Here is a 26,865-nt window from a genome sequence, read left to right as displayed (position 1 = left end):
ACTTTTTTTGTTCCTCCTTAATTTACATGAAGCTAATTTAGATCGGCTCAGCTCCAGTCATTGCGGCCACTTGGGAAGTGAACCTCCAGGTGGAAGATTTTTCTATCTCTCTTGTCTGTAAATCTGCCTTTCTGGTAGAAATAAATAAACCGGAAAAAAAATCCTTATGCATGTGCATACTCCTTCATACATGTTATGCTAGCCTTCCAACAGCTACCTGCTGACTGTGACTGGAAACAGCCCTGAGAATGGTGGCTGTGTGGCAAACCCCCTGTGTGGCAGCACACGGCCTGAGAATGCGGGCAGAGGGACAAGGCCGTGTCTGCACCTGTTACAGCACTCTACAAATCAGAGTCCGGAGAGGAAGGGAGGGGACCAGGCTGCATCTGCACCAATCACTTCTGCTCCCTAGAGTAACCTTGATGGCGTGTGGAGTAATACAAATATCCACTTGTTCACAAACCTTTTCTAGAAAAAAGTCTGCCCTAAAACGATCTTGGAATTGTCAATCACACCTTAGAGGAACAGAAACAGATGACAAACTCAGGAAGGACAGCTGCCCTCACGCAGGTAGCAAGGGCGGAAGCAGCCAAAGGGCAGACTATGCAGTGTGTGCATCAACCACATACAAGCAGGGACCCGATTTTAGGAGGCATGCTAGTCCCACTAAACCTCTCTGTATAGAAGCTGCAGTGGGACTTCACCCGCCCCAGGGCCCAGGTTTGTTCCATAGAAGCACTCCAGGGAAAGTAGTCCAGCAGCACACCAGGGAACACCCCAAGGGCAGCCAACTGTGCCTTAGCTGTGGAAATGCCCCAAGCACACGATAAACAACTCCAATATAAATCAACAATCATTCAAGAAAGTTTGCGAAAGTGGGGAACCTCACAGCACGGGAGTGTGGTTTGATAAAGAACACCGACGATTACGGGACCTTGGAGCTCTTCAAACAAGCAACCGGGAATTTCAAGAATCGAATCTCCTGAGAAAGCAACAGTCCCACACAGGCTGGTTCTCAAGCAAAAGAAATTTCTAAAATCTACGTAACTTTTTTCTCCAACATATACATTTTCCATGAACTTTTTGAAGATCCTTTTCATATGCAGATTTCAAAATGTTTTTTGTACCAAGATACTCATCTTTTAATTCCATTTTCCCCAAATGTGTGAAGGGCCCTCACCCACCACAGGTGAAAGGCTCAGTGGAACAAACTTGGAGGTCCAGCAGAGCCCTAACAACTCCTTTGGTTTACAGCAGCATCTCCAAAGGGAAGAAGGGAGGTACTCTAGAATGTCTACAGCAGACTGCGTGTCCAGAGACATGATTAAGCCCTCAAAGGCCTCTACCCATCACTCCATAAGGAACAAAACTGATCAGAAACCGCGGATGATGCTGAAAAAAGATCTTTCAAACTCCAGTAACTCTCACTCGGCTTCGGGCCACCAGAAAGCAACTTCTCCGTAAAAGACACACTGTCTCCCACGTGCCGTGAGGCTGTCAGAGACGGGCCACAAGGGACTTCTGCTTCCAACCTGCCCAGTGCTAGGCTCAAGGCGTGCAAATGACCACTATCATCGGCTGGAGGAAATGTTCAGTCAGAATCAAATCAAAAGAGCCCTGAGAATGAAGGAGGACACCACACCAAAGCAGGAACAAATTCCTGCCATCAGAAGTGGGCTGACGGCACCAATACGAGGCCAGACCAGCTCTCGATAAAGCCATGGCTGGAAGTGCTCCTGTGTATGGGCAGTGCCAACACATTCAGCACCAAAGTTGCACCAGCCAAGGAAGGCATACAACCGGGCAGACATGCTAGCTATACAACCAGAAGACCTCAAATCTTCCCGACATGGAGCCCCCCTGAAGGCAGCGATGCACTGGTTGTGGAACTTTTCCTTTGCCACACACCAGTAACTCCAACACCACCTCGCATCAGAGAATCTGCTGTGGGCACTCTCAGAAAAACACACACACATGTAAGACTTGGCACACTTTTCACAGTATTTCTACAAATGTTTCTGGAGTCCCAGCTTTGAAAATGCCTTGCTGGAAACCTTCATTCTCATGTATTTATATTTCTACTTTCCCAAAAGCTGAATATTTGTAATCTAAGATTGAACAGAATCTTTAAGTACCATCGTCTTTACACAGTCTCATGTACAAAGCAATAAATATGAATGCATTTCAGCACAACAAAACCAGACAAAAGGCTATTTTGAAAACTGTATCTCTGGTAACTTGTAAGTAACTAACCTATTTATTTCTAAAAGAAATAAAGCAAGAAGCTAAAAGTATAGTGAATTTCTACTGATCCAGAAAATCAGAAAGCAAGCTCTGCTTGTTAATTGCTTTGGTTCTTGACTGAATATATGGGAATCATCAATTCCAAAGAATTGAAATCCTACAACTTGATATGATGATCACACTGAATACAATTCAATCTCCAATAACACAAAGCACAGCATAAAACCTTCACGTCGTGGGATCATGACTAAAATTTCACCTACACTACACAGCCTATTTTCCTAAACTCATTGAGATGAATCCATACCTATCATTTCGGAAAGCAGCTTTTTCTGATACCAACCTATACACTGATCAGTCTCGCCCTCTTGGGATCAGAGACTAAGCCATGCTTCCTTGTCCTTGTGGCAACCCCAATGTCCCGCTGGACCGTCCTGGTCTGCAGTTAACTGAAGCTACATGTGGGCTTAAGCCCTCTAAGGACAAACCCTCTGCTTCTGGTTTACCTGCTACGCTCGTAGCTTCGATGGCGAGGTGGTGTCCTCCCCCGGTCGTAGTCAGATCTGTAACGGCCATCTTGCCTTCGTCTTTCGGGGCTGCGGCCTCGCTCGTGCCGATCCAGGGACCGATGCCTCTCGCCTCGCCCATGGCTGTGGTCTCGGTGCCTGTGACCTTCGTAGTGCTTGAGCCTTTCCGGGGATCTCCTCTCACTGGGAGCCTTTGGGAGTGGGTAGGGAGGGAGGTGCCGGAAATGCGGGCTGCTGCTGTTGCTAGCACTGGGCGGGAAAGAGCTTGGGCTGTTCTGGAAGCTATTAAAGTTGGGTGGTGGGAAGTTGTGGTGTGAGTACCCTGGTGGGTACTGGTAATTCACCTGCTGTGGCATGACTGGAGGGGGTGGGGGATGGGGCACAGAGGGCGGGGGCACCATGAAGGGGAACGTGCCCTGTCCGGGAGGAGCTCCGGGAACCGGGGGATTGCTGGGGCAGGGCATGGGAGGTGGCACGGGAGGGAAACATGGTGGTACCGGAAAAGGGTGTCTCATCTGGTGGTTGGGAAAAGGCGGCCTGCTGACGGGACACGGGGGCAGGGGGCCTTGTGTGGAAGGGGGCATGGGTGGTGGGAAGGGTACAAAGTCTGTCCGTGGAGGCAGAAAATTGGGGGCTGGCGAGTTGGAGAAGGTGGTGGAAGGGGCGCTGGGAGGTTCATATTGATACTGCGCGGGGGGCTGCTGAGGGTGAAGCAGTCTCAGATTTTGGGGCCTGAAGGTGGGCGCTGCCGAGGGCCTGGCTCCATGCCCTCCTCGTCCTCGCGGACAACCTCGTCCTGGGTGGAACGACATTCTATGGCTTTGATGGAGGTGAAAAAAGGGAGAAGCTTTAAAAAAAAAAAATGAGAGCTATGTAAACAAAGCATCCTAAACACCTGAACATCTAGATGCTAGCTTCAATCAAGCCATACAGTAAGCATTCCACCTGTCTAATTCTGGGTTTTCTCTAATACCGGAAGTTCTTCGTGGCCAACAAACTCCTTACCTTTTCCCCTTCCTCAGCCATCCAGTCCACTGCCCCAATTCCTAGACCCTGTGGTTCCTTAAAGGAGCTCCACCTCCAACATGGCAATTCAAAATTCCACAGCTGAGTCATCTGCTACCCCATCCTTGCCCAAGCTCTCCCCAGGTCCCAACCTTCCCAAGTCACCCCATCCACACACCTCACATTTTCTACCTGTGCACACGGCTTCCTGTCTTCCCCCAACTCTCCACTAGGCACTGACTCCACTGCTGCGTATCTCAATTACCCAATTTTAGTGTCCTTATAACTCTGCCCCCACTCTTCCGCAGCCACAAGAACCTGGCAACACCCCAGCCTCAGGAAGTGCCCAGATGTTTCTGTAAGCTGACTCTAAAGTAGCAGTATAGTAAAATAATTATACTGGGCAGACTGGTGGTCATACAACTGGTAGTCAGATTGTACCAAGCCATCATCCACATGTCTTGCTCTAACTGTCCACCTTAATTTCAACCAACCTCCAGCATCCTTCCTGATATTCTATTTTCTCTTTTAATAAAAGATGCCCTTAAATTGTTCTGCCAACCCCTCTCGCCCCTTTCCTGACACAGTGTGTGTCAGATGTGCCTGGATCGCATCCCCCAGCGTCACATGACATCACCATCCTCCCGCCACAACATACACACTTCCTTGGCTCCACATTCCACACCCCTGTGCCCATCTCCTCTCCATCACAACAACCTGAAAAACGTTGCTCTGGGCTGATGTTTGGGCCTCCCTCCACCCCAAATTCCCATTCATCCGAGATCTTCAACGTGAGGTTGTACGGAGCTGGGGCTCCAGTGAGGTCATCAGATTTAGGTCATGGGGGTGAGGTTCTACAGATGGGATTACTAGAAAGCAGGGAGCACTCTCTCTCAGTCACCAGAATACAGTAAGGTGGCAGCCACCTGCAAGCTGAAAACAAGGGCCCTTACTTAGCATGGAAGAGAAGCAGATCATACCTTCCCACCCAGGCTATGCTACTTTGTTATGGCAACTCAAGGTGGCTAGAACAAAACCACAATTATTCCAAAGTATCCTCAGAAAATTGTCTCCACACCAGAATCCATGGACACTCAAGTTCCTTATTCAAAATGGCAGTGTTTGTATGTAACTTTTTCCCAACCAGCTTTACAGATGAACTAGTCTGTATGTTATTTCTAACACAAATACAACATAAACACCAAGTTTTTGTTTATGTAATTCCACTCTAAAACCTTCTCTGTCTTTGGGGGAAGACCAAGTGAATAGCTGTTACATTTTATCATCAGGGAATGATACAAGCTAACCACTGCAGTGCTTACCCTATGCTGCACAGAGCTGAAGTCACTATGAAATGGCAGAAGACCACACACAGCCTGGTGTTCCTTCCATCACCTACCTGGGCTTAGCACAGCACTCAGCAAGCCACAAACTCAAATTCTGCTTTTGAGATTTTCTGGAAATTTTTATTGGTCTAATATTTTTTGCCCAGTTGGTTGAATCCAGATACAGAACCCACACAACCCACTCCCAATACACTCTAATCTGATGTCACTTCTGCCACCATGCCAGAGAGCTAAATGACAAGCACATGTCTCATCTTGAAAAGCTGTTATCACTTTTAGTCCTTCTTGCCGATCTCCGGGCAGCCACCAGTCCAGCTGGTCCCTCCCTGGAAGTCACTTTCCCTGGCCTCCTCCTACCACAACCGCTCCCTCGCCTTCCAGCCTCTACCTCTCGGCTGCTCCTCTAGGAAATCTTCCAGGCCAGCTTCCATGCAGGGAGCTTCTGCCCACCTGCTATTTATTCCTCAGGGGCCCACCCTGGGCACTGTGCCATCTCTCTTGCAAGGTGACCCTACACACTTGCACTGCTTTAGTTACTTAGCTGGTAAATTCCAAAGTGGTATCTCTGGCTACCAACTTCTGTGACTTTTCAGCCCTGAACTCACACAGCCGATTGCCCACCTGACCACTGGTACCCACAGGCCACTGGTGGGTTCCCTGCTCTCAACACTTAGTGCTGCTACTTGATTTCTGCTACGATCATTACAATCCAGCCACCAATGACAAAATTCCACATGTAATGCCCCCCCGCCGCTCACAACCGCAAGTTCCAGGAGTTCATACGCCTGTGGCATAGCAAGTGAAGCTGCAGCCCACCACGCCAACATCTTTTAAGAGCAGCGCTTCTAGTCCCAACTGTTTCACTTTCAACCCAGTTCCTCGCTAATGTATCTGGGAAATCAGTGAAGAGTGCCCAATTATTTGGGTCCCTACATAACCATGGGAGATCTGGAAGAAGCTCCTTGTCCCTGGCTGGCCCAGCTCCCACCATTATTGCCCTTTTGGGAATGAAATAGCAGGTGGAAAATATCTCTCCTGTCTCTGCAATCTGCTTTTCAAATAAATAAATAAATCTTAAAAAAAAAAAAAAAGCCTGCAAGTTCCAGCAGGTTAGCCTGTGGGTTGCTCAATTAACTGCTACGGTCTGACTTCCTCACCCTGTGTATGACCCTTAACTTCCAGTTCCCACTGTTAAAATAAACATGCTTCTCCCTTTCCTCCTTCTCCCCCAGTACCTGAATCTTGCCTCTCTTCTCTGTCTCAGCACCAGTGTCGGCCCCTCTCTGCCCTCCGGAGCCACTGCCATTCATCACACAACTTACCGTGCACTGCCTTGCATCATGCAGAACCACCCTGAAACATCACCTCTTCCACAGGGATTACAAGCTCTACAGGACGAAAGAATATCGACACAAACATGTCTCCCAAATGCCAATGTGTCATAAAATACTCTAGCAGTTATTTTAACACTAACTTTGCAATCTCCAAAGAACTTAGCCTACAAGCAAAATTAAGAATGTGTTCATTTCCATTCAAGTCTGCCACTAAGCTCTGAGATGGTCTTACTTGACCTTGACTTAAACCATTAGCAACTAAACAGATTAAAATGTACACAGAGCCCATCTCTACCTCACCGAAGAGAAAGACCACTCTGCAAAATAAGATAGGCAAAAATCAAAACCAAAAACCACAGTGAGACCTGTTTTTAAATTCAAATATCCCAGAGCCTAGGGAATTGTTCCATAAAAAATAAAAATTAAAAAAAAATTTCAAATATAATCTTGTTAACACTTTTATGATGCTTTTTTCTCAACTCTTCTCACAAAATATTGACTAAAAATTACTTTCTAAATACTTGAATTTCAACAAATTTTGCCTAAAAAGGAAGTGCTTACACACAAACACGCATATATACAAAACACAAAAAAGCTTTAACATAAGAAATCTCTTCCTAAAACCTAACTGAAAGTTTGCCAATAAACTGACAGCAGACTTTCACATGACTCACAAAAATAATTTCCTATTGCTGAATTATATCAACCACTGGGCTTAATATCTGAAATTAAATATCTGATGAATGAGATACCCAGCCCGATGCCCTCCCACCAGCCTGGGACTCTTGACAGCCTGTCCTGCCACCGCAGGCATTGCTACCAAAGAACTGAGCTCATCCGCACATGACATTTGAGACCCTGTGAAATCTAAACCACACATCTCCTTCTGAGTCCTTCTTTCCCCTCCCCAGCTTATCCCAGTTGATTGGCACAGCAAGGACGCGGTTCCAATGCACTTTACACTCTCCTGCCCTATGAATTGGCTCAGTACAATTCAATCTGTTTACCAAGCCCCGCTTTTGCTTCCTCTGTGGAGATGTGTCCGATTCCCTTTACAAAGTCATCCCATCTCTGCCACACGTGCACTGCTTAATCTGCATTTCTTTTACAGCACTTACCCCAGACTGCCACACAGTATAGTCCTGTGTGCACACGGCTAGCTCCTGCAGACTAGCAGCTCCTCGATGGCAGGGTCTGATTGACAGTCATTTCTGTGTCCTTCACGGCAGGGCAGCCTGCTAACAGTGAGTGGCCAGGAAATGTTATCATCTGGCCCACAGTGTATGTTCCCCTTCAATGTATATCCACAACAGATCTGCATGTCCAAAGCCACAGGATTCATGCAACAATGGATGAGACTACACACATGGTACATACTGCCTGCAGGACCGATCATATATATAAAGACTTCCTTTAAAAAGAAATGGTAGAGTTAGGTTATTAACTGCAGCGACGCGAGGGAGAGTGTAGAGCTAAGGGTAGGCACCAGTCAGTCACATAACAATGAGTACCAGTTACACTTTCGCCAGCAGATCCTCATGGATGTATCAGCTAGTGAACCATGAAAACAATGATCATGACACTAACCTATCAGAGGGGTCCTGAGGCTGGGCTGCGGCTGCAAACTTTAATTCAAAAGTCAAGAAATTCACAACCACCGGACACTGGAACATTCTTTCCTGCCTGTCTGTCTACTGGGCGAGAGTAGGGAAGCAGAAGAAGCCGCTGGGGGAAGTGCCAGGGTAGTTCCCAAGGGGTGTAGAGGGAGTTGCACAACGTGACCACACTTTTCCAGACAGACGGCCACTTGTCCCAGGCAGATGGGCCACTATGCGGATTCACCTGTTGGCATCTCCCGCTACTCCTGGGAGCCCCACGAGGCGAGCGTCGAGGGAGCAGGCCCGGACCACAGTGCGCACGCCACAAGCAAAGGCAAGGTCTCCTTTCTCCTTCCAAGTATCCATGGGATCCGGGCCTACGGTCGCTCCTTTGCCCTCAGACCTAAAGGAGTAGCTGTGGGGCAGCAACTCCCGGGCGCAGCTCCGGAGCCCAGCCACGTCCCAATGCGGCCATCGGAACCACTCCCTCTTCCAAGCCCCGCCAAGTGTCCCTTTTACCTACGAAAGGCTCTCAGATCCAGGTCTTCGTCCCAGCCAAGACAGGTTAACACCGCAGCAGCACCAAGACAGCGGTGCAGCCCGCACCTCCGGAACAGGAAACCGGGGGAATTAAAAAACCAAGCCTGAGAAAACCGGACCCAGGCAGAGAAAACTCAATGCAGCCCCTGGAGCACGGGGATTGGGGGCGTCAACCAGAGCGACAGACCTGTTCACCAATCGCCTGCGTCGAGCTCCTTCCAGGACCCGCCCCCGCTCTGTGGGTACTCCAATCCGAAAGCGCAACCGGGTGAGCGCGCGTTTCCGCCGGGAGCGCGTGGCGGGGACGCGCGGCCGGAGTCGTTGTGTCCCAGGGCTGGCCTAGTCCGCTTCGCAGGCGGAGAACATGAGTGCCTCACCGGGAGAACGCGCTCGCCTGCGCCGCTACCCGGAGCTGCCGGTGTGGGTGGTGGAAGACCATCAGGAGGTGAGCGGGCGGCTACAGGGCCAGGAAGACGGGTGACACGAAACTTCGGACCCGCTTTCCGTGGCTGGGAGGGCCTAAGGGGGTTATAGGGACTCCAGAATGACTGGTGGAAAGATCAGCACGGACGTCGATGGGACAGTTGCCGTAACGTGAATCCCACTGAGCCCAAGTCAGCCAGCCCCCAGGAAGGTGGGGATTCGAACAGGGGGGTCTGAAACAGGGACCCACTGTAAGGAGTACAGTTCTGCAGAGTCTTCTGTAACAGTTACTAATAATTACACGTAAGAATCCTTCCTTCACAACCTCTTAGCTTTGATCAGTTTGGTTTAGGGCTGACCCTGGTGACTTCATCTTGATTTTCATGCCCTCCTTCAGTGGAGATCCATTTCCAAAGTCAGTTGTCCCTCGTTGCCAGGTCGGATTAGACCTGCTTGTTGATCCAGTCCCATGTCAGGAGGGAAATATCTGACGACAGGAGTTCGAGTCAAATACCGTTTAAAACCACATTCAGCAACAAAGAGGTTTTAGAAGGAATGATTCCTATACCAACCTCACCTGATGCTTACTGTCATGTATTTCATGTCATGTATTTCTGCAGACATGGGTTACAATCAGAAAGTGCCAGGCCACCATTATCTTGCTAGGAACTGTGTGTCTGTATAATTTTGAGAGGCAACACAGAACTCAAACAGAAAATACACATTAAAGCTTGAAGTCATTTGTACCCTTACAACAATGAACAGTCTTATAGTCTAATAAGATACATAATTGACTTTTCACATAGGTATAGCACAGATAATCGGCTAACCATATAACATCAGACCCAGAAAACTTTCAAGGTTAGCAAAGTGAAAAGCAATGGACAGATTTACAATCTAAGAACAGGTGCACTGCAGTTTGTTTCTCTACTGTTAGTCAACTTTCAAAGCTAAAATGATGCTTTAAGGCAGACACAGACAGGTTTTTGAATTGCAGTGTGGCAGGGCATTTACAAAAGTTACCTTGGTTCTTGTCTCACACTGTTTTTATGTAGACAATGTCAATAAACAAAGAAATATTCCTGTTTTGATAAAGACAGATTCTAGCTGAACTCATACGAACAACCACATTGCCAGATAGAAACCCCCAAAATCCTCAGAAAAGCTGATTTGTGTTTCAGGGGAACCAGATGAGGGGAAGGTGAACATTTTATCCACACACAAAAGTTTCCCAAAGTACTGAACATTAGGATACAGAAAGTGTTATTTTTATATATACAGCCTACAATATTTTAACTTATCCAGTTCACCAACCTTAAAGAGGTCAGAAACTTGTCTCCACAGATCTGACTGTTAACATTTTAGAAAATGCAAACTATTGGTAACATACAACTTTAAATAGCTTAAACTCATTAATTGGCAAAACCACGTGTACTCGGTCCACATAGCATTTTGAAAGCACCTGGAGGATTTTACAAAACTTCTTGGCAATACTTTGCATGTAATCCAGATAGCCAAGTTAGTTATTTATCAGAGGAAAGATACAGCTGTCTTCACATTCCTCTCACTTTGAGATTCCCTAAGGGCCCAAATGGAAATCCCAGTGCCAGAGCAACCATTCTCAAATACAGCGAAAGACCTGCAAAGCATCCAATCAGAATAGAATTTCTCATCATCACAAAATAATATCTACCCGTTTAGTCAGATTACAGTTGCAGTGTACAGGTTACAGATCAGATTCACACTTACAAAGTGGTCACTCAAATATTTCAAAGTAATTATGTGTATAAAAAATAAAAGGAAACTTTTATCTTTTAAAAATCAGCTCAGGGGAAATAGCACTCAGCCAGGGGACTGTTAAATTAGAACTTTGATTAGCAGTGACTGCCTCAGCACAGGGCCTATTGAGGTAGTTTTAAGACAAACAGAAGACAGTCAGACATGATAGACAAGTGACCACCACACTCTCACAGTCCAAAACCCTGACACAACCCAAGCCTGACAGACACAACCCAGACCCAAAAGACACTCTCCAAACCCACACCGAACGCTGACAGGAACCCAACCCCAGCCGACACAACCCAAACCTCACAGACACAATCCAGAACCCTAACAGAAACCCAAACCCGATAGGAACCCAGAAATCTGAGGACTCAGACCTGATGGGAACCGAGAAACCTGGGGACCCAACCTGACGGGCCGTAACGATGTCTGGTTCTGTCCCTGACTCCAGAAGCTGTGCTGTGTCCAGCCTTCTGAAGAGTCCCAGCCGAGTACTCAGAAACAGAAACGAATGGTGAGAAGCCCGCTTCTGGCTAAACTCACCTGTGACCAGTCGTACAGTTGGCTCCTCCAGGTCAGTGCAAATCCTGAGCCAGGAAGCCAGGATCACATTAAGGCTTCACCGTGGCCTCCCGAGACTGCAGAGCCAGGTTCCAGAGCACGGAATGATCACAGTCTCTGACCAGGGGCCTCATCTTGCTGGGGCCCCCAGAATGTTGCGGAATGCGAGAGAGAGCACACTGGACCTAAGTGTAGGATGTTAGGAGGGGTCTTTATTGCCCAAGCTTGTTGACAGCAGCTCCTGCTACACTCGAGGAGCCAATGCGCTGAGGCCCTGAAGTCAGGGGTTTTTAAGCTCTCATCCTCCAGTCAGGTGAGAGCCACGCAGTGCAAAGCTTTCTTGTGCAAGAGGCAGGAAGGGAGTTACCGGAGCCCGAAGTTTTTTTTGTAGTTCACCGCATCTGGTACAATAGGAGCCAGGAAGCGCTCTCAGTTAACTTGCATGATCCGAGAGGAGGTAGGGAGAGGAGGTAGGAAGGGCGGGGAGCGGAAACCGTTTCTGCACCCGGCCCACTGTCAATTTACCTGACAAGCAGTGCGAGCCAGCAATGACTGCAGGTGGAGCAAATGTGGGTTAGAGGGCGCTTCCAAAGTCAGTACACCTGAGCCGTTAGGAGACAGGCGAGGACAAAGAGCGTCCAGCCCCGCCATCCTAGATCCCGCAAGGACAGGAGGCCTAGGGTACTGTGAACGGTGAAGCAGCGTGTGGTTCATGAGTGTTCCATCTGACCTGTTGCCCTTGAGGTAGGGGGCGGGAAGGCGTCCAGGGGTGCAGGCTGGAAGCCAAAGGATAAGGCAAAGCTTCCGTCACCTTCTGAGCCTTCTGCAAGGAGCACGTGTTGTGTGTTTCCTGCTTTGTACCAACTTGACATGCTTCAGCTGGGCGGCGTCTCATTTGGTGCTTCCCCCAGATTTCAGCATCTGTTCTGAGTGTGTGCCTGTGTGTCTTTGTACAGGTTCTTCCTTTTATATACCGGGCCATAGGCTCCAAGCATCTTCCCACCAGAGATATCAGCTTTTTACATTTTGACTCCCATCCGGACCTGCTCATTCCTGTGAACATGCCGGCAGACACCGTGTTTGATAAGGACACACTTTTTGGGTAATATTTGGTTTCACTAATCATCTTCATGTTTGAAATAAGATTTTCAGTAGATACTAAGCAGTTACAGGGAATAGAGTTTGCTATTTTGTTTACCTTTTTCCTCTGACTATTTTTACTTTTTTTAAATTAAGAGGTGTGTTTTCTCTCTGCTGGTTCACTCCATAAAGGCCTGCAGAGCTGGGGATGGGCCAGGCCAGAGTCAGGAGCTGGGAACTGCCACAAGGTCTTGGACGGATAACAGGAACGCTAGTTCTTGAGCCATGGCTGCTGTCTCCCGGAGCGCCAGAGCGCACATCAGCAGGTAGCTGGACTCCAGCACTCAGACCCAGGCACTGTGCTATGGCCTGTGGGCGTCTTGAGTAACACCAAATGCCCAGCACACAAACGTTTTCCTTAAAAGAGCCAAATAGCAAGTTTGTTTGCTAACCCTCTGATCATTCGTTGTAACTATTTTCTTTCTGCACTTGGATGAAAGCAGCCACAGACACTGTAAACAGATGGCGGAGAGTCGTGTTCTGGTAAAACTTTATTTATTAAAAATGGCCAGGCCAGTGTTCACAGACCTCTGGTTTGGAATAGAACACAGGAATACAAGCATTGTTAAAAATTGCTGATTTCTTCTTTACAAAAGACAACTGGGTTTCTCTGTTTGCTTCCGAATTCAGTGTGTTGCTATATTTTGGTTGAAAGATGAAAGTTCAGGTTTTAGTAAACATGTAAGAGCAAAAATAATATCCTGATAGTTTTTTAGATAACAGGGAGTATTCCTTTTTTCTGCACAAAAATTTGAGAAGTTTGGTGGCAAAAGATAGTTTCTTAAAGCTTAGTTGAAATGTAGACCCCAAAAGTTTAACCTCAAATTTCTTAAAGCTTAGTTGGAATGTAGACCCCAAAAGTTTAATCTCAAATCTGAATACTGGTAGTTTGTTACTCACTTCCTTTCAAGAAAAATGAACTGCCTTGCAGTCCAACCACAGGTACAGCCCCCTAAGAGAATCACTGTATCAGAAAGTACAAGTAACTGCACCCCCTTGTGCTTGCCAGCTAATAGTACAGTGACTGGTAGTAGCTACATCCTGCTGCCTTGCTTGATCTGAGGACAGAGTTGCCACTTAGGTCAATCCATGGGAAAGCAAAATGACTTAAGTGTGCAAAACCAAATAGGTACCCTGAAAAGCTCTCAGGAACCCTGTAAGAACCACACCTTGGGACCTACTATCTTAAAATATAGTTGTGGATAAAATAACAATTTGGGGGGGGGGTGGGAAACACTAACAGCTTCCATTTTTCTCTCCATTTCTTTCCCAGGGAACTAAGTATTGAGAACTGGATTATGCCTGCAGTGTATGCTGGCCATTTTTCTCATGTTGTATGGTTTCATCCCACGTGGGCTCAGCAAATGAGAGAGGGAACACATCACTTTTTAGTAGGCAAAGACACTTCTACCACAACAATCAGGTAATACCTTCCTGTTCATGAGTGCGAAAGGGGGCGAATGCTTCCAGCTTACTTTGAATTCTTGTAATAACTTGAGAAGTATCTCCACACACAAGCGAGAACCAATTGACTCTCAGTGCTGCAAACACTGAGCATGGTGTCCGCTGTCTGACCACTTTTACGCTCTGTTTCTGCTTTGTTGCTGTTGGAATTTTCAACTTGAGGATAATGATGCTTGGGCTTTATTGATGACCAGCTCTGCCCAGTCACTGAAGTATACTACAGAGTTATATATTCATATTGTATTTTACTATTTCCTTCCACTGTGACTGTTCTCTGTTGAATCTCCAACACATAACAGTGGAAAAGCACAATTATCTCTTGGCTGTTTTTTCAAATTTATTTAATGTACTTGAAAGGTAAAGTGACCACAAGAGCTGGGGCTGGAGCAGGTTGAAACCAGGAGCACAGAACTCCCTCTGGAGTCAACCGTGGGAGTAGCAGGGGCCCAACCATTTGGGCCACCATTTACTGTTTTCTTGGAAGATTAGCAGGAAGCTGGGTCTGGAGTGGAGCAGCTGGGACTTGAACTGGCACTCCAGTAAAAGATGCCAGCCTTGCAAGCCTGATGCAAGCATAATGGCAACCATCAATATTTTCTCATTTTGTTTTTGTGGGGTGTCTTGTTTCATTTTGTTGTTGTTTACTTAAATCCAATGGCTGAAGGAATAGATGCTGGGCTTTAATACTGTCAGTTTGATTAGTTTTAGGTAATTGCTTGATTTGCATTGAATTGTAGCATCATCTGACTTGAGTAATATGTACAACTGTTTTTGTTGTGAGCCAGTTAAGCAGTGTTCTCTGTGTATCCTAGGGTGCCTTTAGAAAGAGCAGTATGTTCTTGACTTACATTCTTTTTGTGATAGGACGAGTATTTAAAGCACTGTAACCATAACTTTCCAGAACCTGAAGAATAGTAGTATGAAATGGTAATAGATTAAAGTGAAATGCAATGTCCAGTATCAGGGCATAGTAGATTAAACCTCTGCCTACAGTGCCGGCATCCAACGTAGTAGCTGGTACATGTCCTGGCTGCTTCGTTTACAATCCAGCTCCCTGCTAATGGCCTGGGAAAAGCAGTGGAAAATATCCCAACTCTTTGGGTCTCTTTCACCCATGTGGGGGACCTAGTTGAAGCTCCTGGCTTCAACCTAGCTCCACCCTGGCCATTGGCAGCCATCTGGGGAGTGAACCAGCAAATGGCAGATAACTCTTACTCTGTATAGTAAAAAGAATAAAGTAAAACTCATTATTAAAAGAATCAAAACATACATTAGGGTATGTAGACTTGGTCTTTCTTAGGATGGTAATTTTTAATATTCTCACACAGGAATGGGCATTGGAGTGCAGTGGGTTAAGCTACTCCTTGTGACTCCTGAATCCTTTTTTAGGATGCCAGTTTGAGTCCCAGCTTCCCTACTTCTAATCCTAAATGGAGTTTTGGTCTCCTGGGATGCCAGCATTAGAAGGAGCAGCTTAATGCACTGTGCCACAACACCAATGCCTTTCTTTCTGATGTTGGAGTTCAGTGCACACAAGCCCGTGTTGCAATTCTACAATTTAGGAAACTCTAGGTCCTTCAGTCTTTCAGCTCCACCATCTCTAGGGTACTGTCCTCATTGTCAGCCTTGCCATTGCCATGTTCTTGTAGCACTCAGCAGGGAAGGGCAGAACAAGGCTTTGTCTTCCAGCTCTCCGCCAGAACTTACTCAGATGGTCCCTTGACATGCAGTCTTTCCTTGGGATGATTGTATTCTCAGCTAAGAAGTTGAGGAACACTGCTTTATAAAACAGGAACCACAAGTGTTAGCAGCACTCAGTGTGTGTGATAAACGTGCTTAAATCTCTGCAGTGGCCGAGTGACATGTCCGCTGATCTGCCCATTCTTTAAAATAGCTTCTTTCCTCTGAACCAGGGTTACAAGTACAGATCATTACTTCCTCAGTGATGGCCTTTATGTACCAGAAGAACAGCTGGAGAACAAAAAGCCTTTGCGATTGGACGTCATCACGATGGGCCCTGATCCACGCTGCAACAAACAAGAAGAAAACGCTGCTGCCTGTTCGGCCAAGAAGCCCAAGCTCTCCCCGGAAGGCGCAGAGAGCCCTGCCTCTGCTCACGGTGGCTCTCACCCGGAGGCTCTCGGAACAGCCTCGGACACACAGAAAAGCCGCCCGTCTGGCCTGGAACTGTCCTGTGTGTGTTCTTCTGAAAGTCTGGAATGCCAGGCTGGCGTCAGCGCTCAGGAGATTCTGGAAGTTTTAAAGAAAGGAGATGGATTTGTTTTAGATATTGACTTAGATTTCTTTTCTGTTAAGAATCCCTTCAAGGATATGTTCACTCAGGTAAGAGTGGCTTTTCAGGAAGAGGTCTTGAGATTGTGCAGCATTTCCCTAGATCTGTGATCGGCAGGCTTTCCTCCAACAGCCACACTGCAATTATTTCACACTTTGGGGACCACATTCTCTGTCACATATCTATCTTTGTTGTTGTTGTTGTTGTTTTTGTTTTAAGCCTCTTAAAATTATATATACCATTTTTAACTTGAGTGCCATTAAAGACAAACTGTCAGCCCTGGGTTGCTGACCCCTGCTGTATGTAGTATGTATTACTATGTACGTAAGGGGTTGAAATGGAATGTTACATGTAGAAAAAGTATATAGCCATGGCATAATAGGTTAAACCTCTGCCTGCAGTACCTACATCACATATGGGCACTCGTTCAAGTCCCAGCTGCTCCCTTTCCAATTCAGCCCCTACTAATGAACCTGGGAAGGCAGCACTGCATGGCTCAAGTGCTTGGGCCTCTGCCACCCATATGGGGGACCTGGAAGAGGTTTCTGGCTCCTAGCCTCAGATCTGCCAAGCTCTAGCCTTTGTGATCAGTTTGGAAGTGAACCAGCAGGTGGAAGACTTTATTCTGTCTTTCCTTCTTTCTTTCTGCATCTGCCTTTCAAGTAAACAAATATATCTTTTAAAAAGAACAAGTTTGTGAAAAATGGAACAAAACTATGTTTCTTTTTAAAAAGTAAGTAAATAAATTTTGACTCTTGGTGTCTGGCACTGTGATGTAACAGGTTGAGGCAGCACCTACAACATTGGCATCCCATATGGATGCCCATTGGAGTCCCGGCTATTTCACTTGCATTCTGGTTCCCTGTTAGTGTGCCTGGGATAACAGCAGACACAGGCGACACCTGGATGAAATGCCTGGCCAAGCCTGGCATACACATGCTCTCTCTCTAACTCTGCCTTTCAAATAAATATAATACATTTTTTTAAAGATTTATCATTATTGGAAAGCCAGGTATACAGAGAGGAAGATCTTCCATCCGATGTTTCACTCCCCAAGTCAGCCGCAACGAGCTGGTGCGCGCCAATCCTATGCCGGGAACCAGGAACTTCTTCCGGGCCTCCCACATGGGTGCAGGGTCCCAATGCCTTGGGCCGTCCTCGACTGCTCTCCCAAGCCGCAAGCAGGGAGCTGGATGGAAGTGGAGCTGCCGGGATTAGAACCGGCTCCCATATGGGATCCCGGGGCTTTCAAAGCGAGGACTTTAGCCGCTAGGCCACGCCTTCGGGCCCAATATAATACATTTTTAATATTAAAATATTTTAACTCTTGGGTAAAACATCTTCCTCAAAATACTTCTAAAATAGGATTTGGGGGGTTGAACCCCCCATACAATGGAGCTAGGTAGCAGTACTGAGCAAGGGAAGACGTCTGGCTGTATCTACATGCAACGGGTGGCAGTTCATGCATTAAGTAGAGTCTCCTGAGCTCTGAGGCTGCCAGTTGGCCTCCAGGGTCGCTTCTGTATTCCAGAGTTCTCTTTTGATGCTTAAAAAAAAAAAACTGCGAAGTAAACACAAAGAATTGTTTCATTTCTGTAATTAAAGATACAAATATGTCCTCTAAACAGCTAAAATCTATTTAGATCCAAGGATATAACCATTTGTGTAGTGGAATGCTATTAGAAATCTTTTCATATCATGACTGATCAGTCACCTAGTTGTCTTTGATAGCCAATGTTTATATAGTAAACTTGTGCTCAGCTGAATACCGCTTCCCTGAAGATGTGAGGTTTGCAGTAGAAATTTAAAATAGACACTGTTCTCCCAGGCAAAATTTTAATAATTATCCAAGATGTTCTATATCATAGGCAAGAATTTTTTTGCTTAAAGCATTTTATTTTGTAAAAATTAACTTATTTTTCCTGATTTTTAGATGTGTTTTGTTTTCCAGGAGGAATACAAAATCTTACAGGAACTATACAATTTTGAAGGGCCTAGTGCCAACCTATCGGAGGTATTTCCCAATTGTTTCTTTTGGATTTTATACGAAGTAAATCATTATGTAATAGTATCCTACAAAAGAGCTGTCCAAAGTTTGTGTCTGTGTGTATTATCTTATCACTATGTTTTATGGCGATATTCATAGTCCTGGACACTTGGGTTTTAAGGAATCAAGCCGAGATTTTCACATTATAGTGGGATATTACTTGTTGTTTTGAAAGGATAACTGAACAGTCTCAACTTTTATCTGTTTACAGGAAGATCTGGTAGATGTTGTTGATGCTCGAATTCACCAGTTAGAAGACTTAGAAGCTGCCTTCGCTGATTTGTGTGATGGTGATGATGAAGAAACTGTACAAAGATGTGCTTCGAGATCTGGGTAACACTCCCTACATTCTCCCCTAACTTTATGATTTTTCAGTCCTAAATATCTTCTTTTTTATGATGATTTTTACATAGCTGTTTACTATGATGTTTACATTGTTTGTTTGCTTTTTTGATGATGATGACTTTTACACAGTTGATAAGGGTCAAGGGCTACAAGAAGGTGGGTGAGATCACCATTTTCACGTTCTGTTTTTTTTTCCTTCCTGTATCTGGGGGACGGAGGGAAGACAAGGAGAGAAATCACACCCAGCCTCCCAAACACCTCTGCACTCTAGGTCCAGCCACCTCGCACCACTCCAGGGTCCCCAATGTGGGGCATGCTTTAAGGGTCCTGCTCAAGAGGTTACAGTAGGTCAACAGTTCTGAATTACTGCTGATCTCACCACTCCAAGCATGGTGAAATCTCTTCAGAATCCACTGACTGACATAGTCCACCTTAGAGTCTCCATTTGCCTAGATATTCACTGCCAGCACTTTGCTGGGGTGGTTGATCGATTTGTTCTGTCCTCCATCTTCTGTTGTGGTACTGGGTGTTCTCTGCAGAATCCAATGCACTGCTTTGTCCTCCATGTGCACCTGGATATGCTGTCCACTGCTCCTTCTAAGCCACTGAGGAGGCCCCGCTCTGACACATGCACTCCATGATCAGCCCATGGAACCTGCAATGCTCTCCATGGTTGGGGTTCTGAATCCAGCGATTCAGTTGGAGGGATCCCCAAATTAAGTTCATCTGAGGTGATCCTAGACCTGATTCTTGTGCATGTCTGCCAATACAGGGTCCAGCATAGTCCGTTGCCTTAATCAGCTTTGTACATGCTAGTGATTGCAATTGCTGAGTCAGTTCTGCCTCCAGCCCTGGCTTCAACACAAACTAATGGGTGTTACAACCCAGCCCAGTCTTGCCCACCACATACTCGGCCTTCACGTACATGGAAAACAAGGACTTAGCCATTGTGCCAGGCCCAGAGTGTTGGATTTCTAATCCAACTCTCTGCTAATATACCTGGGAAGGTAGCAGGTGCTGGTCCAAGTACTTTGGACTCCTGTATGCATATAGTAGAGCTGGATGGATTACCGCTAAGTTCAACCTGGCCCAGCACCTCTGTGGCAGTCGTTTGGAGAATAAAACAGGTAATTGAAGATTGTAGATTGATCTCTCTCTGTGTCTGTGTGTCTTTCTCTCTCTCTTCCCATTTCTTTCCACCTCACCCTATCACTCCACCTTTCAAATAAAACCGTCTAAGAACTGATAAATTTTAAAATCACGAAACTTGCAGTTTTTTAAAGAAAATAATATCGTTTTTTTGAGTGTTTTCAACCTTTCACACAAGCTGTAGTCTTTTAGGTGAGAAAATGGTAGGAAGCATTTCTTTCTATTTATGACTACACTTAAACATTATTTTTCATTTCCTAGGCACCTTGTCAAACACATGCTAATGCTAAATATTAAGTGTATTGTATTATTTGGCACATTGTAGTTGTGTGTTTGGTTGAATGGAGTGATTGGATATTGTTTGTTTGTTTTCAGAATGAAATCACTAGTTCCACTTGTACAAAGTTTAAAAAAACGGATGGAAGTTCCTGACTACGAAATGGTAAATATAAGTTGTGCAAAATTAGCCTTTATAAAGACATTTTTTCCAAGTAGAAAAATTTTCTTTTGTGAAAGTGGCTCATTTTTGTTTCTGTGAAATCTAAATGAATTAACAAAAGGAATAAATGAAAAAATACATACTTTCAGGAGCCAGGACACTGCTAACTATGATACATTTGAATTCCTTTCATCTCTCACAATCAAGGTTGCAAAGATAGCAACTGATGAGTCACTTGTAGCTTCAAGTACCTTTAGTGATAAAACTGGAACACCTCTGATTTAAAGTCAGAACACATGTGCAGATACAACTAGCTTGTCCTACATAAAAGATACATAAAGGATACACTAGAAAATAATGAGACAGGAGAAATGCTTTTCTGTATCGCTCCTCAAAGCTTTGAAAATGGGGCCAGGAGCCATGGCTCTGCAGGCTAGTCCTCCACCTTTAAGCATCAGCATTCCATATAGGCACTGGTTCCTGTCCTGGCTGCTCCACTTTTCATCCAGCTCCCTGCCTAAGGCCTGGGAAAGCAACAGGGAATGGATCAAGTCCTTAGGACTCTACTCCCACATGGGAGACCCAGAAGAGTTTCCTGCTTCCAGTTGGCTCCGTTCCAGCCATTATAGCCATTTGGGGAATGAAATCTGGCTTTCCAATAAAAATAAATAAATCTTAAAAAAAATAAAAGCTTTGAATGTAGTATGAGTACATGTATGTAAAAAGTAAATAGAAAAAAAAAATAACATTAAAGGGAAAATGCTATGAAAAGGTTAGTATCAACTTTTTAGGATCTAAGTAAAATGTGTACTTTACCAGAAAATTTGAATTATGACTGACGGAAGTATTCCTAGAGAAACTAAATGAACCAATAGTCATGAAAGTTTTAAAGAAGTAGTTGAAACAATGACTCCTTACAGAAGGCATTGGACACACATAGTGTATAGGTGAGTTCTTCCATCAGGGAGCAGGGAACTTCTTTGACACAGAAACTATTGAGGGGAGCATGCGCTTGACATGCATTGCAGTTAAGATGCCTGTGTGCAGCTGCAAGGTACCAGTTCAATTCCCATTCCTCCCTGCTGATTCCAGCATCCTGCTAACACAGGCCCTAGGAGGCAACAGAGACAGCTCGCATGTTTGCGTCCCTGCCACTGATGGAGAAACTTGAATTGTGATCTGGGCTGTAGCTTTAGCACTAGTCATGGTGAACATTGACCCAGTAACCAGCAAATGAAATATGCTCTCTGTCTCTCTCTCTTTCTGTCTTCTTTTCGAAGTAAAAAAGTAACACTACTAAGGCAAAAAAAATTTACAATCCATAAAAATATTTTTTGAAATATTGATTTATTTTTATTTGAAAGACAGATTTACAGATAGAGAGACAAAGATCTTCCATCCATTGGTTCACTCCCAAAATGGCTGCAAAAGCCAGAGCTGAGCCAATCAGGAGCCAGGAGCTTCATCCAGGTCTCCCAAGTTGGTGCAGGGCCATATTCTACTGCTTTCCCAGGCCACAAGCAGGGAACTGGATAGTAAGTGGAGCATCCAAGACTAGAATTGGTACCCATATAGGATGCCAGCACCTTCAGGTGGAGGATTAATCCGTTGAGCTGCAACTCCAGCCCAAAAGCATTTTAAAAATTAACATTTTTCAGGGCCAGCATTTCAGAGCAATATGTTAAGCTGTTGCTCTAATGCCAGCATCTGATTTGGGCACCTGTTGAGTCCCCACTGTTTTACTTCTGATCCACATTGCTACTAATTTCTCTGGAAGACACCAGAAGATGGTGTGAGTACCTGGGGTAGAACACTGTGGATGGGCTGAAGCAAGTACCTGGGGCTCCTGGCCTCAGCCTGCCCCTGCCATGTCTACTGCAGCAACTGGGGAGTGGCCAGAGGATGAACATCTCCCTTTCTCTGTCCCTCCCTTTCTGTAACTCTGCCTTCCAAAACAGTAAATCTTTTTTTAAAGAACCTTTCTCAGTACAGCAAATTCGTACGGCCTAATTTTTAATTGTACTGTTTTCAGGTTCACCAGGCTGGGCTGACGTGTGATTACTCAGAGCTTCCACACCATATCAGCACAGACCAAGAAATTGAATGTCTCATTCAGTCTGCACAGCATTTCCTGAAAAGTCTACCCAAACCTACTCTTGTGACAATTGCGAGGTAAGCATGGTAGGGTAAATAATGGGTACCAAAGATGCCAACATGCTGGTGTCTGCAGTCTGTGATAGGCCACCTCATTTGGCAGAACAAGCCTTGCCACTTGCTGAGATGAAGAGGCCTCCCAGGCAGGACTGACACCAGCACAAGGGCCTGTGGGAGAAAGCCAGAGGATCCGAGTCACAGAGGACTTGGCAGCTACAACAGCCAGGGCTGAGCTGATCAGGAGCCAAGAGCATCTTCTGGGTCTCCCACGTGGATGCAGGGTCCCAAGGCTTTGGGCCGTCCTTGACTGCTTTCCCAGGCCACAAGCAGGGAGCTGGATGGGAAGTAGAGCAGCCAGGATGGGAACCGACACCCATATGGGATCCTGGCAGATACAAGGTGAGGATTTAGCTCTGGGCCCTCAATCCATCCTCTTAATGGCTTTCCTCCCCCTTGTCCAGAACCTGGAGTCACTGATCAAATCCATTCACATCTTAATTCAGCTGTAATTAGTGATGATTTTGAAACTGTCCCAGTGTGTCTCAAGTTGTATTTGTTAAATTCTAGAAAGACTCAATATGCAAATTCCTGACCCACTCTACCTTGCTGTCTTCTTCTTACTGCTTAGGAAACTAATACCAACCACTTACATACATTTCATTTTGGTCCGAAATATAGATCCTTCACACTTTATTAATTAGCATTTTTTAACAGTAGAATGTGTTAGTGGGTTGGAAAACTTCTACCCTGTTCATTGCTTGCCCTAGCATACAAATATTAAAAAAAAAAAAAAAAAAGGAAGAAAGAAAGATACTCAACCAGTGAGATAAAAAACCCTTGTGTTCCCAAGTGACATCTCCCATTTGGGGGAGCAGTAGTTAGTACGTAAGCATTAAGGCTCCTGCCTCATGCTCATGCTTTTGAACCTATGAGCAGAACTTACCAGCTCCGTGACCCTGCGTGTGCTAGTCTTTGTATTGGGTTCCTATATAGGAGTGCTGGCTTGACCCATTTTATAGAGTTGCTTGAGAACTTCAAAGAGTGTGAATGCCTGACTGAGGGTGACATTTTAGGAGCTTTCAGCTTTCATTTTCCCAGAAATCAGATCCCTTCATTTCTGTTTAACGTTATTATCAATACAGGCAGGTTTTGCCTCCCTGCACAGCACGTTTCTCTCCTACCTGTGTGTGTTTGTCTCTTGTCTTGGCTTAGGTCCAGTCTGGATGACTACTGTCCTTCAGAGCAGGTGGACAGCATTCAGGAGAAGGTGCTTGCCATGCTGCGCTCGCTCTACGGCCCTCTGCACGTCCACCTGGAGTTCCCCGCAGAGCCAGCTCCCTCCTGAAGCACACCGAAGGCAGGCTCTAGTTTCATCTTGGTCCAGTAACGGGGTTTTCCTTAACTTATTTGTAACCGAGTCTTCCAGAGAACACTTTTTTATATTAACTTTCAGTTGAAATTGTTCAGGTATTTGGAATTTCCAAATGTCAGTTGTTGAATGCTGGCGGCTTTTTGGCCTCAGGTCTTCTTGGGCTTGGCAGGTGCAGCTGCATAGCTTACTTGCTTTCCATCTATTCTGTCATTGCCCTTTATGCGTGGGATTATTTTTTTGCCTTATAGCCCTGGATCAGCTAGATAATGTGACATTGGTTGATTCATTCATCCCACTAACTGGTATTTATTCAGCACATTCACATCACAGGCATATTAAGGGCTTAGTGTGTGGTAATGAGCAGAATAGATAAGGCCCTACTCCCTTTGGGTGAGAAAGATAAAAACTGTGGATTCCGAGAAGTGTCAGGGAAGGATAACTACCCTGGCTTTATAGGAAAGAACAGTGTCAAAAGCTGCTAGCAAAAACTCCCTGCCAGACTGTGGAAATGTTGCAGAAAGTCTGTTGGCATATGACCGGCCTTCTGCCAAATGCTCTTCGGTGTTGTCAGTCATGAAGAGATCTGACTGAGAGATCTGATCTGATCTTCACTGGACAGAAATTGACCTTGGAGCAGGATTTGTTGGCTAGTCAGAAAAGCCCCTCAGGTAGTACTTGTAGACATAGTTATCCTATTATCCCTAAATGCCACTTCATTCGCCCCCCCCCATTTGATGAACCATTCAAATCAGCCTACCTTTGATGCAGATAGTGACCAAAAAACTTAAGCCTTTACTTCCGACCTGCAGTGAACACGTAAGGACGTAGCTGTCCTCCTCCACCCTCGGGGAGCCTAAGGCTGCCTGCCAGAGTCACTCTGGATCATGAAACTTTTCTTTTTCTCAGTTTGCTGAAGTCTTCTACTATTAAGTATACCTTTTGTTCAATCATCATTTTCAACTATCTGCTTGATTGCTTTGCCTTTAAAAGATGGCATTGAAAGGAAAAAAAAAAAACAACACAAATCACTCCTCAGTTCTGACCCAGCACTTATTTTAATTTTTGTGTGTAACCTCCGGGCCGTGTCCGCCTCTATACCGATGGAGTTGCCTGTAACTAAAATGGACAGTCCCCTAACCTTTGGCTAATGCTCAGGAACATAATGCGAATGCCACTCAGTAGATGGCACCAGACTCCACTTTTCCAATGACTTTGTTTTCTCATTTCTTACCACCACCTTGTCTGCCAGAGTCTAAAACTGTGGCTGCTTCTGTGTATTGTGAAGAGGAAAACCAACTAATTTAGCTTTCTGGTTTGGCACGTTATTATGTACCAAATTGGTTTATATTCTCTGTTAAAATAAGAATTACAATATTATGTTTATTTATTTTGAAAATTTTTCGTTGGGGATTCAGTAAGTTAGATATTACCTTTATGAGTAAATTATTTTTGTGTGCTAAAAATTCAGAGGTAAAAATATTAAATGCAACTATGACAGTAATATATTATTTATCCTCTCAGCATATTGATGGCATTGATTTTGAGTTTAGTTTACTGGTATTATGATTCCCATGAGCTCTGAATATTTTAACGCAAATAAAAGCATCATATGGGAACATTGGAAGTTTTTAGTGCTTCTGCTCTTTCATTGTCTGAGGAATACAGTTGAGTCTAAACGTACGTAGTGTATTACCTCTAAGGGCATCCAAATAGAAAGGTCATCATGAAGCTATCCTGCATTTGTGGTTTAAGTGCAGTGAGCGACAAGAACATTGTTTTGGATTATGCACAAATACCATTAAGATCTAAGGATTTTAAGTTCTGCCTTTGATAATACTCATTGCTATAATTTTTTTATCTCTAAAGATGTTTCCTTTAGATATCTGTATGTCCTGGAGGCTCTCAGGAAGCTTGTAGTCCATATGACAAGTGTTTGTGACAGCACAAGAAATTGCAGAGACGTTAACACCGAGAGTCATGCACACCCAAGGCAGAGCACGTGACCAGCTGAACAAAAAGGTAGAGGAAGGAAGTGGGTGGGAAGGAAATAAGAAAGAGTAGTATCCATGGCGCTAACTTCTCATGTAAAACGAAGCAGGTGTCTTCTTATTTGTTTAAAAGATAAGCAGGAAAGAGAAACTAGAGACTGGTTACCTGCTAAGTGTAGCAAGGAGAAAGAGGGATTAGAAAAGCGTAAGAAGAGGAAGTAACACTCCCGGAACTTCTCCAAGGACAGCCCTGTGTGTAGTTCTGAGTGTTGAAGCCCTAGTGCTATTGTACGTATCCAACAAAAGTAAATACAAAATCAAACAGGGTGGGCCCGGCGGCATGGCCTAGCGGTTAAAGTCCTCACCTTGAAAGCCCCGGGATCCCATATGGGCGCCAGTTCTGATTCCGGCAGCTCCACTTCCCATCCAGCTCCCTGCTTGTGGCCTGGGAAAGCAGTCGAGGACGGCCCAATGCATTAGAACCCTGCACCCGCATGGGAGACCTGGAAGAGGTTCCAGGTTCCCGGCTTCGGATCGGCGCGTACCAGCCCGTTGCGGCTCACTTGGGGAGTGAATCATCGGACGGAAGATCTTCCTCTCTGTCTCTCCTCCTCTGTGTATATCTGGCTATAATAAAATGAGTAAATCTTTAAAAAAAAAATCAAACAGGATGGAAGAACTCATTCTGGAATATAAATAGGAACAAATTATAGATTTCACAAATGACTAACATAACCGTACTGAATGAGATGGGAAAAGAGGATCCAACACAATTAAATGGAAAGCAACATTTTGACTGGATACTGGGGAAAAAAAAAAAGATATAGGCTATTTATAAGTACTGTACTGTAGTTAACAAATTTGGCTCTTATAAGAATATGGATTAGCAATTCAGTAACTGCTTCATGTCCACACTAGTTTTGAACACGTATAGTGTGTATTAATAGCTTTTACATTCTCCAAAAAATGTTACAAATAAGGAAAGAGTTGACTACAGTACACATTTAAATGCGTGTGCATCTGTAGATTAGTGTACATATCTAATAGATGTGTTAGCAGTGAGCACATACAGATTTGAGATGCCATTTCCATTTATAAAAGGGAGTGATAGATC

At 45.1% G+C, this 26,865-nt stretch overlaps 2 protein-coding genes across 5 annotated transcripts in view; one reads left to right on the top strand and one right to left on the bottom strand.

The window, feature by feature from the left end:
• The window catches only part of DROSHA (drosha ribonuclease III), a 105,100-nt gene extending 96,353 nt beyond the window's left edge, over window positions 1-8,747 (bottom strand). For 2 of the 4 annotated variants that reach the window (XM_058680229.1, XM_058680232.1), the window contains exons 1-4: window positions 8,574-8,747; window positions 7,575-7,691; window positions 6,445-6,510; window positions 2,751-3,618 (exon numbers count right to left, since the gene is read on the bottom strand). In XM_058680229.1, coding sequence (XP_058536212.1) covers window positions 2,751-3,583 — 833 coding nt within the window. In that variant the 5' untranslated portion in view covers window positions 3,584-3,618; window positions 6,445-6,510; window positions 7,575-7,691; window positions 8,574-8,747. Of the gene's footprint in view, window positions 1-2,750; window positions 3,619-6,444; window positions 6,511-7,574; window positions 7,692-8,298; window positions 8,440-8,573 lie in introns of those variants that run through there. The other 2 variants (XM_058680231.1, XM_058680230.1) reach the window with 2 other exon arrangements.
• A 146-nt stretch (window positions 8,748-8,893) lies between these two features.
• Window positions 8,894-24,282, top strand: C23H5orf22 (chromosome 23 C5orf22 homolog). Its single transcript, XM_004583632.3, has 9 exons — window positions 8,894-9,039; window positions 12,317-12,462; window positions 13,774-13,923; window positions 15,878-16,307; window positions 18,209-18,271; window positions 18,516-18,637; window positions 20,174-20,240; window positions 22,270-22,409; window positions 23,604-24,282. Exons 1-9 carry the CDS (start codon window positions 8,959-8,961, stop codon window positions 23,734-23,736), a joined length of 1,332 nt encoding a protein of 443 aa, XP_004583689.3. The 5' UTR covers window positions 8,894-8,958; the 3' UTR covers window positions 23,737-24,282.
• The last annotated feature ends 2,583 nt before the right edge of the window (window positions 24,283-26,865 follow it).

This window comes from Ochotona princeps, chromosome 23 (genome assembly GCF_030435755.1).
Source record: "Ochotona princeps isolate mOchPri1 chromosome 23, mOchPri1.hap1, whole genome shotgun sequence".
Classification (NCBI taxonomy): Eukaryota; Metazoa; Chordata; class Mammalia; order Lagomorpha; family Ochotonidae; genus Ochotona; species Ochotona princeps.
The sequence above is the reverse complement of the archived record's forward strand: the minus strand, read 5'-3'. Positions and strand labels throughout refer to the sequence as shown.

What these genes read in the sequence shown, in the direction of transcription:
- C23H5orf22 (XM_004583632.3), top strand. Translation starts at nt 8,959, where the DNA reads ATGAGTGCCTCACCGGGAGAACGCGCTCGCCTGCGCCGCTACCCGGAG. An exon ending in ACTTCTACCACAACAATCAG is followed by an intron (nt 13,924 to 15,877) that starts GTAATACCTTCC and finishes CCTCTGAACCAG; the next exon opens with GGTTACAAGTACAGATCATT. An exon ending in AAGTTCCTGACTACGAAATG is followed by an intron (nt 20,241 to 22,269) that starts GTAAATATAAGT and finishes TACTGTTTTCAG; the next exon opens with GTTCACCAGGCTGGGCTGAC.